Raw genomic sequence first — 17012 nt, 5'->3', positions numbered from 1 at the left:
TGACACTCACACAAAAAAAATACAATAAAAAAAAATAATATATAAAAAAACAAAAAAAACACCCAATAACAAATACCTTAAATCTCCGTGCAAGAAACTTGTTTTTCATTTCCAGATAGTTTCCCTTGTGGATCTCAGATTTAAAAGGTTCATTCAAGATTAAATATCTAGAGTCATTTTGAATATCTTGCCAACGAGCATATCCATGTCTGTTGTTATGGTATTAAGGGGAAACATAAAAAATAATGCAAGGTATGCTACATTTAGATTCAGTATGATGAAGGTTCTCTTCTATGAATATACTTTCTGCTTCACATATATTGCAAGAATGGTAGAGGGATGAAATATCTGCATTGAGCTAAGAGCGGTTAAATGTCACCTTTCTAGGTATGCTTAATAAGTATAAGGCTGTATTTAGCTGCTCATATTTTGGTATTTGACTATTAAATCCTCACCACTACATTCTGTTCTATTCACAATTCATTGATCAGAGATGGGGCTTCTGTCCAGTTGAATAGGATCAATAATGGGGGTTCAATAGTTTATCAGAATATGGCAATCTCTGTATTATTTCACAAAAATCATTATTGTATGTTTTTAAGCTATATATTGCATGTACTATATGCTGCAGAGGTGGAAAAATATTCAGAAGGAAGATATGCAAAGATGGAGAGTGTAAAGTCACAGTTTGTCTATGGTGCCAGAATAGTTTTAAATACTATACGTGGCAATGGTGACGAGAACTGGAGGGGCATTATCAAAAGAACATGGAAGAATATAAATGCAGTCTCAGTGAAGGATACATGTTTTCTTGATAACACCAACCTATACACCTTTGAAAGTGAATCAAATTTCATCTAGCAGATGTATAGACTGCGAGAATTTTTTTTTTCTTCCACCAGTCAGCGAATTCTTCAGCATAGACTCTAAGCTGAAGAACTGACTGACAAGGGTGAGCAGAAAAGACCTACGAAGGCTGTGTGCTTTCTACACATAGCAACCTCAGTGCACATGGAAACCCTTAAGCTGATGCTGCTAGTACTTGCTAGGGAACATAGGAACAGAATTAGTAACGTTCAGACACCTTTATGGTGGCATCAAAGTTGGCATCTCCTGAGATTTATGCCCTGCTTAGGGAAGGGTCCTGAGGTGGGTGTTATAGAAAGAGCAACACTCATGATCGCAGAACATGGTGACACTGGAATATATAAATATTTTAAACTGAACACATCAACTATCTCTGTGATACATGATGTATTCAATGTTTTTGGAGTCAATTTAAGGCAAGCTAAAAATGTGATTACAGGTTCACTTTAACAACAAAATAGAAATGTATTTTTATTTTTTTTAAGTTTTGGAAGCAAAAAAAAAAAAAATACACCAACAGCAAACCAAAAACAAAATAATTGAGAGTGTGGTTACATACTGGAAGGAGCTATGGGACGAAACCATGCTCTACTGTAAGCGTGCTGTACAGGAGGGTCGATGGATTCCTTTCCTTTATTTCCCCTGCCATGAAGTCAAATTGCAGGGTCACCTTTATACTAATGAAGTCCTCAACAAACCTCTGTATCTGGATTTTTTTCCACCATGTCATAGTTAAAAGTTGCTCAATTAAATTATATAAGTGGGCGCACGGTTCAAGCATTGGAGGTAGTGGCTCAACCACAGGGGGTGTTAGGACTCTGGACCAAACTCAAAGGGCAGTGGTAATACTATAATTTAAAAAAAATGCAAGAGAACTCAAGGGGAAGCAGGACATTAAAGGCACAAGGCAGCTTCCCCTCTTGTCAAAAATTGAACATGAAACCCCTGTTTTGTTACACCCCTGGTAAACAAAATTAGACGGAGTAAGAAATGTATAAATGTTATACTTCTTTGGAAACATTACTAGGATAGAAGATGGTGTAGTATATGCAGATCACATAAACGATCTATGCATACACATGTTATATTGTATGTATTGCAAAATTTCTACTAAGCTGTTATAAATATTTTTTATTTATTTATAATTATGAGAACATGTAGTTAATTAATACAATGACTCACCTCTTGCTGAGGGTTAACCTTTAAATAGCAGTTAATAAGGAGCACCCTGTGCGCACATACCAGGCTAAGCACAAAGAACGCAAAAATTAGTAATGCTTAGATACGTCTCACACTGACAAAGTGAAAAGGTCACCTTCGCTACTAAGGTTATAGTTGCTATTTCTTCAAGTAGTTCTAAACAAATACAATAAGTGGCAATCATATAGAGGACACAATGAATAATAAATACCTATCTGAATAAAAAAATATAAAAAACTTTATAAATTTATTAAACAAAAAAAAGCTTCAACACGATTTTCCAAAGAACAATAAAATTAACGCAGACTATAATGAAATAAAGATTTTTTTTGTGGGAGGTTGTTTGTACGGTCACTATATGTTTTTTTGTTTTTTTCTGGTCCACTGTGTTGAGAAATTGAACACAACATCCACCCATCATTCTTTGGCAAAAAAAATCATGTGGCACACACATACATTTGATAAGTTGCTCTCCACAAATTTGCTACAATACACAGTGACACACGCTCACCTCTCTGTGTTCACTCATCCCTGTTTGTAAGATAGTAGAACAGGAGTGCCCAAAAAGTAGAAGTTGGTTTTGTAGAAGTACAACTCCCATTATGCTTTGTCATTCTAAAGACATTCTAAAAGCATGCAAAGCATCATGGGAGTTTTACTTCTACAACATCTGGGTATCTTCCTTTTGGTCACTCCTGTAATAGAACAACAAATATGCTCATAGGTTCTCGAAAATACATAAAAGTACGAAACACATTTAACCCTGTAATTTAGTGCCCAGATTGTTGTGAGACTATTGTAGACCTACTTGTACCATTTTCTATTTCAGTTTGGGTTTTAAGAAGGTCAAAAAAGTTTTTTTGTTTTTTTAAGAACAGACTGCTGTTTTGTAATTTCACCTTATGTTGATGGGTTTTCACCTAATGTTATGATTTTTACCCAATGCTTAATTAAGTCTAATGGTACAGGTTACGTATTATAATGTGTATGGTCATCTCCTGATATTTTCCACCCATCTGAAGACGTAATAGAACACTCCAAGTACAATAACCACTAAAGCCTGATGTAGTTGTTATGGTATCAGGAGTGCCCTCTCTAAAATTATTTAACTGATCATACCTGGTGCAAGTGGCCATGTCTGCTTCCAGACTATCGTTCCAGGTAAATCTGGTCAGCCTACTAATCAGAGCTGTGCAGGGCCAAGTGCTCTCAACAAGTGAGTGTGGACCTGCGCTGGCCAAGCTTAGCTTAGTGAAGACAGCTAACTTCTCCTGCAGGAGAAGACCAGAATGTGGCACGCGTGTCACACAATCCGAAAATGGGCACTTCTAGCACCATAACCACTACAGCTTGCTACAGTGGTTACGGTGCTTGGAGTGTTCCTTTGTCTGTTCTCAGTATTCACTTGCACCTTGTTTCTTTGCTCTCCCTAAGTTTAAAGGGTGATCCAGATGTGGACACCTTGCTCACAGTGCCTAGGGGGGAATCAGCTCTACCTCACTGTCAATGCCTAACAAAGTTGAAACGACCATCTGGGGTTGCTGTATCTCTCATGCAGAGAGAGCTGGCCTGCATTTTGGATCTGTTCCGCCATTTTGGGTGGGATCAGTCTGATATGCAAATGGAATAGGTTCTCTTTGTAAAGTCACAAGATGAGCAAAAACTAGCTTGAGATAGGAGATATTTCTTTTTTGCTCTCCCTAGATTTCTCTGTTTGACTGATAAACTAGATACTAGACTAGATACTATGGCACGTCAAATCACACCAAGTGCTAAAACACAGAGTGCAAAACTAAAGTGCGTTCCAAAATACACCAAGTAAACTGCCATATGAAATTAATTAATAAAATTTGGCAAATATATATGTTTTGTTTTTAAACTTACTAAAAGACAATGTAAACCCATGTAATGTCAAACACAAATATAACTAATAGAAATATAAGTGAAGTGCATTGACAGGTCGTCCTCAGGTTTGCAACCAACCTTTCCTCAGATAATCTTTTGCCTTGTTATTCTTGTGTTTACCATTATGGTCTCAATTTAATTATTTTGGGCATTCTTTTCAAATGATCACAATCTATTACAAAAACTTTGCAAATGATCTATCTACAAAAATTTGTAGAGACGTGTCTAACAGATTCTAATGATGACATCTGTAAATAAATCATTTGAAATGTTTTCTAACAGATTGTGATCATTTGTAACATATCAGATGCCTCCACAACTAAGCTAAATCTCATAAAAAACACTGAATGTAAATGGAGGGTACAGTCTGCGTAAGCGGGGGGAAAACAAATTGTATTCAAATTCGAAAAGGCAAGTATAGTGGCTATAACGGGGAATCACACTATAAAACAGGCTTTTTTTTTTTAAACAGACTTTAACATCTTAGGAAGCCAACAGCAAAATAAAAATCAACAAGTATAGACACAGAAAATTCAAAATTGAAAAGCTGGGAAAGGTCCAGTATAGGTCTAGACATAGACCTTATTGGCACGAAAGAGGTTATTTTCTTCACTGTCTAGGCAGGGCAGTTTGGGACTGGAGCATCTTCCTTCACAGCCACAAAATGCAGCTGGTTAGACTGGATACCTCCTCCTTTACCACCGCTATATATTATCGTAGCGTCTGAAGTCCTGTAACAGGGCTTTAATGTTTGCCTTACTTGAGTATTTGGCCGAGCTGGGATTTGCACGATATTTATTTTTTCCCATCTGAAGCCTCACCGATATTGCTGCAAACAGGATGGATGAGTGAGTGGGAAGCTCAAATTTGCCACTTGTAGTATGAGCCGGCAATATGCAGCTTTCTCAATTGGGCATTGGCATTGCCCTCCTAATTTAATATTTATGGATAGGTTTTTTTTTTTTTTTTTTAATGATATAAAAAGATTATTTTCAAAATATTAAAATACAAAAAAATATATCATATATAAAAATATCAATGTATCAAAATATTAACTTATTTTTTTTAAATAATAATGTTAAAATATATCATTTGAAAAGCTTATCCAAAAATATAAAAATTGAGGACATAATCTGACTCGCAAATGTATTTTAAAGGATACGTGACTATCCCTGCAAGTAACCAGTAATCATGCCTTCTGTGCCAGATGTCATAGATTTTTCCAGAAGATGTGGCAGCTCTCTCTTCATTTTGCCACAATGTATGAAGCTCTGAAAAAAAAAAAAAAAGTAGAAGATCAACATAAGAAAAAAAAAAATATGAGAAAAGACTGATCAATCATTGTCTTACATTATATATCAACTATTGGCTGGCAAATTACATAGAATGATGAGATCCTTGACTCATCTTAATCTGTGACAGCTTCAGATCAGTGTGCTATCTCTTTCAAACCCATTATGTTTCAAAGTTACAGGGAGGGAAATAAAATATATACAAAAAAGAATTTAAAAAGTACATGAAAATCACAAAATATAAATGTACAATCCAAATAATGTGTTTTTATTTTTGTATGCATATGTATGTATGCATCTTTAGTCTTCCATATGATTACTTGTTTTTGTTTTTTTAATAAAATATATTTTATTTATTTTTTATTTTTGTACTTTCTGGTTTTGGGTAGTTGGTTTTCTACCCATATTTTCAATTACATCTGTTTTGGGCAGTGCTCGGTGTTGAAGTAGTTCACACAATCAGAGATGAAAGACATGTTATTGAATATAAACTGCAATAGAAGGACAATAAGTATTAATCTGAACTCCTAAAAAAAGGATTGTGTTACAGAAGATAGAATATAATTTGCTGTGGTTGAGTACTGCCAGAATATGTCCTTCAAAGGACATTTATGGTAGGTGTGTGTTAATCCTTTTTGGATATAGTTTAGCAAATTAAATTCTTTCTGTATTGCCTCTTCCTGCCATTGAAAGCAGAAAGCAGAAGAAACCAGACTAAGACAGAGAGTTTAAATAAACAGATTACAGAGGAGGAGGTAAATCGGGCAATAATGAAAACTAAGAAACAGAAAACTCCCGGCCCAGATGGATTCTCTAATCTGTTCTTTCACACATTCAAATCTATCCTAAGTAAACAATTAGCATTAGCATTTAACAATGCGGTGCAAGAGGGACGTTTCCCTGAAGAGATGACCAGAGCGAATATGCTCCCCATCTTGAAACAGGGAAAAGATCCAACTGTCATGGCCAGCTACCGTCCCATATCCTTAATTAATTCGGATGTAAAAATATTCTCATCCATTCTAGCAGAGCGTCTCAAGAGTATTATTAGAACTCTAATCCATAACGATCAGATTGGTTTTATACCAGAGAGATGGGTGGGCTCTAATTCAAGGAGAATTATAGATATCATAGATAACGCCAATAAGAAACACATCCCCCTTATGACTTTAGCAGTTGATGCAGAAAAAGCTTTTGATAGGCTGAATTGGAAGTTTTTAGAAGCATCGCTAGAAGCATATGGAATAGAAGGCTGGATGTTAAGAGGCATTATGTCTTTATATAAAAACCCCTCAACCAGAATAGTAGGCCCAAATGTCTGCTCAGACTGGGTACATATAAGTAATGGGGTGAGACAAGGTTGCCCGCTTTCCCCTTTGTTATATATCCTTTCAATAGAATCTTTAGCGGAGAATATTCGGAACAACGAAGATATAAAAGGATATAAAATAAGAGATAAAGAATTTAAAATCAGCCTGTATGCGGATGATATTCTGCTATCAATTACTGATCCAACTAGCTCTTTAAACTATTTGATGGAGGAAGTCAGAAAGTACAGCCAGCTAGCCAATTATAAGCTAAATAATGAAAAAACAGTTGTGATGGGTATTGAATTAGATAAGAAATCAAGGGAAGAAATTAGTAAAAAATACGCATTCACATGGGTATCCCAGAAATTTGATTGTTTAGGTATAATTATTACTAAGAACATAGAGAGAATGATGGAAGAAAACTTCTTAAAATTATTAAAAAGTACAAATCTATTACTTAAAGATTGGAGAAATATGCAGATTACCTGGTGGGGCCGTATTAATGTTATCAATTCTTATATTATCCCTAAGTGGAATTATGTATTGCAAATGATTCCTCTTAAGATCCCAGAAAGCTGGTTGACGTTACTACAAAACAACTTAGAAAATTTCATCAATAAAGGCAAGAAAAATAGAATTAATAGAAATATTCTCTCATTGAAAACCGAGGAAGGGGGACTAAATTTCCCTAATATAAGAGTTATGTATTGGGCAAATGTGATCACCCATATGTATAGATCCCAACTAGTGGGTGCCAAAGAGGAAAGCTGGTACAATATCGAAATGGAAGATCTGGGACTAAAAAACCCTGAGGGTCTGATATGGAACACGAAAAGGGCAGATAAAATGGGGATTGATATTAAAAACAATACGATCTGGGCCCAAATGCTGCCTGTATGGGAGGAAATCAAAAATAAATTAGATTTGAAGGGTACAATAATGGAATCGGCAAACCTTAGGATTATAGAAGCCAATATGACAGATTTGTCCTTAGAGACCTGGAGAGTGCAAGGAATAAATAAAGTGTCACAGATACTATCTCCAGACAAAGTAATGTCTTTTGGCTCTATTATACAAAAATATCACCTCCCCCAAAGAGAGAGCTTTAACTACTTGAGGCTTAAATACTTTTTGCAGAAACATCTTAGTAGAAAGCGTGGAAAATCGCCCACTATGCTGAAATTAATATTCTCAAATCAGGTCATACCTAAAGTATTGGCTAAAGCGATAGAGGTAATTAGAAATATCAAAGTAGTATCGAGCTTTCCCCAGAAGAATAAATGGGAAAAAGATTTAAATTGTATTCTAGAATTTCAAGAGTGGTGTAAAGCTATAAATAATACTCGTAGTCAGGTCCAATGTTTAAATCTATTGGAGACCTACTACAAGGTGATTTATAGATGGTACTTAGTTCCGAGTAAATTATCTCAGATATATCCAGGAGTTACCTCAAGATGTTGGCGATGTGATAAAGAGGTTGGATCATTTCTCCACATCTGGTGGAGCTGCCCAAATATTCAGTTTTCAATAGTGAGACTGATAAGCTTTATTAAAGGCATAACTGGAATAGAACTAGAAACGAAACCAGAGGTAGTGCTGTTACATATGCACTGGCCGAATATGTCCTATTCGGTAAGGAGTTTTATAATTCATTGTTGTATCGCATTTAAAATTGTGTTAGCACGGAATTGGAGATCTAATCAAATCCTGCCTTGGGATGCTATTAAAACTCAAATCAATCTTCAGGCGAGGATGGAAAGAGATTTAAGCATACCATATCTGAATTCCCCAAAAAGATTTGACCTATGGCAATGCTGGGTTAATGAATTGGAAACTACCTGCTGAATTAAGGGGAGTACAGAGATTTGCTATTATCTGAATAGTTATAGGCCTGAGCTTAGACAGCCCTCCTCCTCCCCCAGATAACGATGTATTATGTACTGTGTCTGTTTACAGAGAAAAAAGATGGTTTTGTATTTTACGGATTATATTATTATGTAATACAGACCATGTCCTGTTTGTTGGTTTTTGTATTTATGTCAAAAATAAGAATAAAAGAATTTATACTAAAAAAAAAAAGAAAGCAGAAGATCTTCTGCAAGTGGAACAGCAGTTCCTCCAGCAACATCTACAACTTTCAGTGGCACAAGAAATAGTAGGATAGAAAAAGTTTTATCTAATTAATTATAGCCACAAAAAATACCCAAAAAGGTAAGTACGCATTAAATACTATACAGAAATTTTAAGGAGCACTATAGCATTAGGAATACAAACCTGTATTCCTAGCATTGCAGTGCCATTGTCCATAGTTCTAAACAGGCCTAGCCTCTTCCACGATGTTCCAATGGTCTTCATGCAGGAGCACTGGGGACCTGATGTGCATGCACAGCAAGCGACGCACACGCATCCAAACTTCCCCATAGAAATGCATTGTTATTTAATGCTTTCCTGTGGGCTTCCGCATTATGTAACAGAGTTTTACTTGGCCAGTGCCTCAGAAGTGCCGTAAGTGGATTTAACGCTGCAATATCAACCCTGCCGTTTCTAAAAAAAACAAAACAAAAAAAAACTGCAATGTTTTACATTGCAGTGTTAAAAGGAAAGGACCAATGCATCCAGACCACTTCATTGAGATGTCCCTTTAAAAAGTAGGCGATGAAATGGACATTAACTCCTTGTTAAGCGGCCTGTTAGGTCAATGCATCATTCTGATGTAAATTTGGACATGGACATGGACCACCACTGGTCTCAATTTCCAGATCATTCCAGCATACATTTTAAGACAGAGCCTCTGTACCTCCATCTTTCTGAACAATTGTTGCTCTGCGCCTGCATCATTTTTTGACACCAAGATACCACACATCATTTCTGATGCATACTAATGTCATTCCTGTGAAAACACCTCTTACCATTTGGCAATACAGCTAGTGTTAGCTTCTGTGGTCCTAGACCGTGGCTAGTTATTGACCACTCTCTAACCTGTCCTCCACAGGTTCTTTCTCTCAACGTTAAGCCCAGCCATCTCCAGGGACCGGCAATACGGCTCTGTCCATTTCAAGTTTCTACCTTAGCTATGTGTGACCCAGGTTCTGCGTGTTGGGTCTGGTGATGAATTGTTGTGACTTTCCTCCTGCTTCTATGTCCATGATATTTAAAATTTATCGACCTTAGTAAACTCCAACTGAACACTATTTGTAATCCATACCAAATATTTTCACATGCATGTGTCAGGTGTTACCTGTAAAGCCTCCATCTGCAATGTTAAACATAAATTTATATTTTCCATTTTTATCTTCTTTTTTTCCTTCCTCATCTTCCTGTTTTATCTCATTTTCTCCATTCTGTTGGGTATTGCAATCTTTCTCATCTGGTTTGTTCTCCTCAACTACAAAATAAATAGTTTTTTTATTAAGAAAATTCGTAACAAAATGAAACTTCTATCAAAGGTGAAGTTGCAAAAGAAAGTAGTTTTCATCTGGATGATAATATCCCCCATCTTGTTAAAACATGGCTTGTATGATAAAAAAAATGTTTTTTTCAATATTGATTTAACTCCAACCCATATAACCATCACAATCTGGTTTGTAAAGATTATGTCAGCATGCCCAACTTATTTACTATCTTGGTAATGCTAAGTGAATGCCATTTCTAATTGCGAACCTTCTTAGGGAAGAAAAAAAAACTGTGTTACATTACATATTAGAAAGTGACAAGGGATGGTGGGGGAGAGTTCCGCTATATCTGTTTCTGCTCCTTTGATAATATATAGTCTGGAGTCCTTTATAAAGGTTGTGAGTACCTGGCTTGGGGTCCTTTTCATCCAGTTTATTATGGGGAACATTTGATTCCGCTGTTTCTAATGGCTTTTCTTGCTCTTGAAGTGGATCACCTGCAATAGCCAATTAGTAATACGTTGATTTTAAAATTGTGGTTTATTATTGGATAAGACATAACAGACCGGAAACAAAGGTACTATTAAAAGAAAATGTAAAAAACACAAAAAGTGGGTAAGTGGCGCTAAACAATATAGAAATATAGAAATATAAAAGTATATCCCAGTACGTCTAAAACCAAACCAGTGTTTTAGTCACCCTAAAAACACTTACATACATACAGTTGGATAAAAGAAGAGGAGGTTTTGCGCACACAATGGATAAATGGTAGTACAATCTGTAATATATAAAAAAAACAATCATAGGGAAAAATGCATATAATCAATATATAATATAAAGGTAACTTGGAGCACTCACAATCTAGAGAGCCATATAAGTCGTCTCTCGACTTTAATGGCGTGTAGAATACTCCAGAATCGATGCTGTGGTTATGATGGTCCCCCAGGAACAGAAGTCAAATTCCATCTGGATAAAATCAGGAACCAAAATAAAAGTATAAATAAAATCTTTATTTTAAATAAAAGATAAATAAGCACAACACGTTTCGACCACTCTCTTGGTCTTCCTCAGATTACACCCGCGGAAGACCGAGAGTGGTCGAAACGCGTTGTGCTTATTTATCATTTCATCGATTCTGGAGTATTCTACACGCCATTACATTAGAGAGTCGACTTATATGGCTCTCTTGATTGTGAGTGCTACAAGTTAATATTATATTATATTTTGATTATATGCATATTGCCCTATGATACTTTTTATATATTACAGATTATACTACCATTTATCCATTGTGTGTGCAAAACCTCCTCTTCTTTTATCCAACTATTAAAAGAAAGCATTACTCATGTTAAACTTGACAAACTTAATAATAAATAACGTGCTTCTAATATATACAAAATCATGATTTCCATTAACAAAAAAACTGGCATTGATATTCAAATGAAACCATAGCAGCATTAACTGAAAGGTATCTCCTCTCCCTAACAGTAAGAGACAGACAAGAAACAGAACTCTGAAATTAGTATAAATATATATACGCTCACTCCTTATCAGACAATGACATTCCACAACCCCCTTAGAAGAAAGTTGGATTTTAATGCTGCCATGGTTATTAAACAGAAGGAACATTACAGTAAGTGAAGAACAGGATTCTATTTTCCTGCGGAACTATGGTTGCATTAACAGAGAGGTAGTGTCCAATCAACACAAGTTAGTTGATACAGATACAAAAAGTTCAGATAACAGCTAAAAAAAACAGCTTAGATAGATTTTTGCTACATAAAAAAGAAAAAAGAAAATGGCAATTGATCTGCAGGAATAGGGTGTATTCGTGTCAGTCCCTTACACAAATATCTTTAAAATGTGTGAGCAGAAATTGCATTCTTTAAGCAATCATGTATCTCTACTACATCTGTATCCCCAAATACAAAAACATTGATAGAGCAGATTACTGATGCACTGAGATCACAGAGCAAAGATACATGCGTCACTTTTCAAACACCAACATGAAAATCATTACGGTGATTGCAGGAGTGTTGGCAGGAACTGCACTCAATCTCTGAGCAGCCACCCGGTGCTCTGGAGTAGGACCAGCAATCCCACAACAGCAGAGCAATAGAAGAAATATCTCCGGGCACTCAGGATGTTAAAGCCGCAGGCAGTTTTATTGAAACAAAGGACAGCAACGTTTCGACCTAACAAGAGGTCTTTATCAAGTTTGATTAAGACCTCTTGTTAGGTCAAAACGTTGCTGTCCTTTCTGTTTCAATAAAACTGCCTGCAGCTTTAACATCCTGAGTGCCGGGAGATATTTCTTCTATTACTCATTATGGTGATGACATAACGTTGCTATGCCATGAATGTAATGTGGAATACTAAACCAAGGTACACTGTAGGGTTTTAGGGGACCTGACTATACTATTATGTGGACTGTAACTCTTTCAGCCATAGACGTGCATAGAAGTGCAAACAGGAATGCGTACCTCTAGAGTTGGGATTTGAAGGTTCTTTTTCAGCATCTTCCTCTTCAGCATTGTCACTTTTTTTCTTGTCCTTGTTATCAAAATGTTCATTATTTTTCTCTTCACTATCTACCTTCTCCTGCTTAGGTAGAATCTGTAAAATTGTAAGTTATTAATGGCAATATATATTTAGTTTGAGGATATTTATGTTTTAAAATATGTTAAACTTGCTGCAGTTCTATTTTAGAAAATATAAACATTTTAGATCTTCACCTAACTATCATGTCACATTGTATTCAGCAAGCCAATTCTAACTTGGTGATGCTTATATTTGGCTGTGCATCATGGGAAATGTGATTCACAAACTTATGGGGTCCGAATGGTAGCTATCAAAGCACTAGATATACATAAACAACGTAACCATTATTTTTAAAATAACATGTTTTCCTTTAATGTAGAGTACATATCATTACAGACTGGAGAAAGTAACGTGTGAAATAGGAGTTAAAGCGGCACTGTCATGCCGAATCTCGTTTTTTTTTTAACCCCCCTCCCGCCTCCACTACATCCAATTGACCCCTTAGTCACCCCCCAAATGCCCCTAAGCCCCCCACATTACCTATGTTTTATTCTTTATCTTCTGCCCCGATCTATATTCAGGGCGCCGCCATCTTTGTGTGGGTAGGTGAAGTCCCTGTGGGACACGTCATCTGCCCACACTAGATAGACTGTGAGATTCCCGCACATGCCCAGTGAAACACCTGGACATGCGAACGGGAATTTCATCTATTCATTCATTCATCAGACAGACGAATGAATGAATATAAAAATCAGACGAACAAACTAACACTATGTATCAGTGTCCGTTTGTTCGTCAGTTTATTACAAGGAGGGAGCTACCGGCTTGCAGCTCCCTCCTTGTCATATGTAAAAATAGAAGCGGCAGAGAGCAGTGCTCCCCACCACTTCATAAGCCCCCCAGGTTCCCCCCTCACTCTATGGGGGTCAATATGACCCCCATACTAGTATAAAGGAGAATAAAATCTCCCCAATGCCCCTACTCGCTATACCGCGAGTAGGGGTATGTCTACTAAACAGTGAACAGCCTGTGGCTGCTCACTGTAAAATAAAATCCCTACTATCCGGCCCCCACCCCTGCGCGTCGGGTGGGGGCCATAAATTACAATGGGGGATGGGGACCTACTGTCCTCCCCCCACGGCCCCCACCCTTGAGCGGCGGGTGGGGGCCATAATGATAATGTCACCCACCCCCCCACCCAAATAAAAAAGCCCCTATTTAGGTCTTTCAGCCTTTTTGGTAGATAGCTCCCTAATACCGTGGGAATTAGGGAGTTATCTACTAAGTGGCTGCAAGATGCAGCCACAGCACAAATTGAATCGGAGTTTCATTCATTCGAATGAAATTGCGATCCGAACAAAGTGCCGAATTGCGTTCTAAAACAAACGAACATACTGTTCTCATTCAGTTAGAACGCAATTCGGCAGTTTCATCTAAAATGACAGGAAGCATCGTGGGAACAGGGAGGAAAGGTAAGGATCATGGGAAAATTGCTCTGACCAGCTGGAAATGAAGCACACTTTGCTCCTCCGCTGGTGAGAGCTGTTCAAGCGGAGGAATCCTCCATAAGGCAAAGAGTCCCTACTTTTCTTATGATTTTAAAGAAAACTATAGCAGACAGGAATAAACGGAGAACAGATCCTGAGAGAGGGGGAGAAGAGGAAGAGATTGAGGAAAGGTAAGTTCGGCATGACAGTGCCGCTTTAAGATGAGAACAACCCTCGAAAAAGTTTAAAAAACTAAGGGCCTTTACAAGTCTCTAAATTACCTCACCTGTGACTCCAAGACAGATTTGGTCTTTTGTTCTACAATATCATTCTCCTCTGGCGTAGCAAATTGTGTATCACTCTTTTCTAATTATAATAATAAGATGAAGAAGAAAACAAAGTAAACTTGAGGTGGACATTGGAGAAAATGTTAAGACCAAAGGAACAGTTGGGCTAGTATGCAATCTTTGATAAAACCCCACAGGGTCAATCTAAACTTCTCCTCAAAGATCCTCTGAAAAGTGACTTCATTTTGTTCTACTATATAACCTCAACTATATAACCTCAATTAAACATTTAATTATCAAGTTTACATGTATATACATTTATATGATAAACATTTATATAATACACATAATAATATTTATATAATAACTTGTTGCAGTTTGGCGAGTGGAGCTTCCTTGAAAGTATGATATAATTAGCTGTATTTCTCGCACTGTGTAATGAAAGATTTTTGTTTAACATACTGCACCTGTCACAGGAGCTGCTCCGAGTTGAGTTGGGGCAGGACTTGCAGGGACAGGTGTAGTTGGATCAGATGATACATTGTCAAATGACTTTTTATTTTCTACCCCCTCGGGAATCAAATCCGGGGTACTGTATTTCCCATTAACTTGTTCAAACTCCTGGACCTTGTTAAATGGAACACAGTTTTTAAGATTCATGATGTGTGTAAAGAGACATAGTTTAAATTACTATATTGAAAGTTTAATGAAAATAATTTTTTCACTAAACAAATGTTTATATATTTCACAATTGAATAAAAAGCAGAAATCTAAAGATTCTACAATAAAAACAGGTTGACCGTAGATGTTGTTTGGGAATTGATGTAGAAGGTTAAAATCCATGATTAATAAGATCACTTACATAAGGTGTAACTGATTAAAAGAAAAACTTAAATACAGAGAAATGGTCTTATATAACTAACACATCAACTAAAGCAGATAGTAGTATTTACTGAAACCTCATTTAGAACATTTTATTAAAAAAAACAAAAAACTCTTTATTTAGTTGGCCGAAAAGAGGCAACACTGAAAAACAAACAAAAATTACAGATGCAGAAAAATCGAACTTTAAGAATAAAAAAAAAAAATATATATATAAATTTGCTTTCATGTAAGATGGTAAACAAAATTAAAATTATTCTTTATAGATCAATCCAGCTCACGATTCCACTAAAATCAGTAGGATTATTTTCTGATACCATATAATGTACCCTATTTATTTTGCTAAAGCATTTTTTTTTGCATAATAAAGTCACATTCAAAATCATAATCTCAATGCTGTTTCATGTGATTTTATTTTATTAAAATGTAACCCGTGTTAAAGTTATTGCTGAGTTAAAGTAAGGACATTGCCTTATGGCCCTTCTTTTTTTAAAGAAATGTAAAGCCAAGACAGAATGTTAAAATAACGTCTATGGTTTAATCTCTCTTCAGACAAGATTTTGAGAATGCATTTTTTTGACGCCAAGAATAAAGAGTGACTAAGACATTTTAATAGTTATCCTGGACAATATGACAGAATGTAGAAAAGGAACATTAGTATTATTTATTGAATTGGCATCTAGCTCCTGTCATGCAACACAACATACCTTTGAATGTCAATTGTAAACTTTTACTCACCCACCTTCTTTCGAACCAGTGACATGACTCCGATTCTAGTGAGAACATGCTGCCGAGAAAGCCCTTCTCTTGGGACCCCATCCGCAAAGGCTTCCGCGCCATCAGCCCCAGGTTCACAGAGGTGCCTCATAAATAGGGAGACATACGCCCTGGAATAAAACCACAAGTAGCTATTTTCAGTGAAAGAAGATATATAATTTACTCTCTTTGTAATATATTCTATTGTTAGTTCGTTATCAACAAATTAATGGCTGTTGATGCGTTCACAATCTCACTGTTACGATACATTGCAGCAACACTTTTACTATGACAGGTTTAGTGAAAAAAGGCCCCATACTGTACGTTAAACAGTCGTGTTTTAGATTTCGCTATCCCGATGAAAATATATCAATGCATCAAATAAGTTGCTGGATACTTGCCAAAGTGTTTTCTGTGGTTTCTCAAATCAGAGTTAGTGTTGAATTAATTAACAGTTAACCGATATTCCCAAAATTTAGAAGCGTTTGGGCATGAGATCAAAAACCACGAAAAACATTGCGGAGTTGATGATGCGTAGAAACAAATATCCCAATTTAATATTTTGGATAAGCTTTTCAAATGATTTCATATTTTTGGATAAACTTATAAAATAAAAAACATATATTAAAAAAAAAAGTATAAATATATAGGGGGCGTGGCCTGACCGTTCAAGGAGATGGACGTGTGAACGATCAGCTCCGTGAGAGATCCCTGTAATACAGCGATTATACCAGCGTATATAGAGAAATTACACACAACAAACGACTCTATATCTACATTGGACACTATGGCACAGCGTATGTCCAAGAAAAATAAACCTAGAGAGGCACCTTCACTGCAAATCTCGGCTATGACTTCGCCGCCACGCCGTGCGCAAGATGGCGCCAAGAGGCCTACATCCCCGACCTCAAGCTCAGAACGGAGCGACATCACTTCTATTTCACGCAGGGAGATACCGGCCACAGAATCGGCGATACAGAGAATGTTGGATAGCCTCCAAACCTCGCTGAGGGCCGACTTTGCAGTAATAGCCAAAGAAATTAGGGATGATGTCAAGGCGCTAGGTGAGCGAATGGATTACATAGAAAACAAA

The 17012-nt window shown here is 36.6% G+C and overlaps 1 protein-coding gene across 1 annotated transcript in view; it reads right to left on the bottom strand.

Moving 5' to 3' along the window:
* Positions 1-17012, bottom strand: part of CHD5 (chromodomain helicase DNA binding protein 5) — a 224360-nt gene that overhangs the window by 13199 nt on the left and 194149 nt on the right. The window contains exons 30-37 of the mRNA XM_063436199.1: positions 15906-16050; positions 14749-14908; positions 14281-14360; positions 12450-12582; positions 10374-10463; positions 9813-9959; positions 5135-5243; positions 77-209 (exon numbers count right to left, since the gene is read on the bottom strand). Coding sequence (XP_063292269.1) covers positions 77-209; positions 5135-5243; positions 9813-9959; positions 10374-10463; positions 12450-12582; positions 14281-14360; positions 14749-14908; positions 15906-16050 — 997 coding nt within the window. The remainder of the gene's footprint in view (positions 1-76; positions 210-5134; positions 5244-9812; positions 9960-10373; positions 10464-12449; positions 12583-14280; positions 14361-14748; positions 14909-15905; positions 16051-17012) is intronic.

This window comes from Pelobates fuscus, chromosome 11 (assembly GCF_036172605.1).
Source record: "Pelobates fuscus isolate aPelFus1 chromosome 11, aPelFus1.pri, whole genome shotgun sequence".
Lineage (NCBI taxonomy): Eukaryota > Metazoa > Chordata > Amphibia > Anura > Pelobatidae > Pelobates > Pelobates fuscus.
Note: the sequence above shows the minus strand (reverse complement) of the source record. Positions and strands in the feature narration are given on the sequence as shown.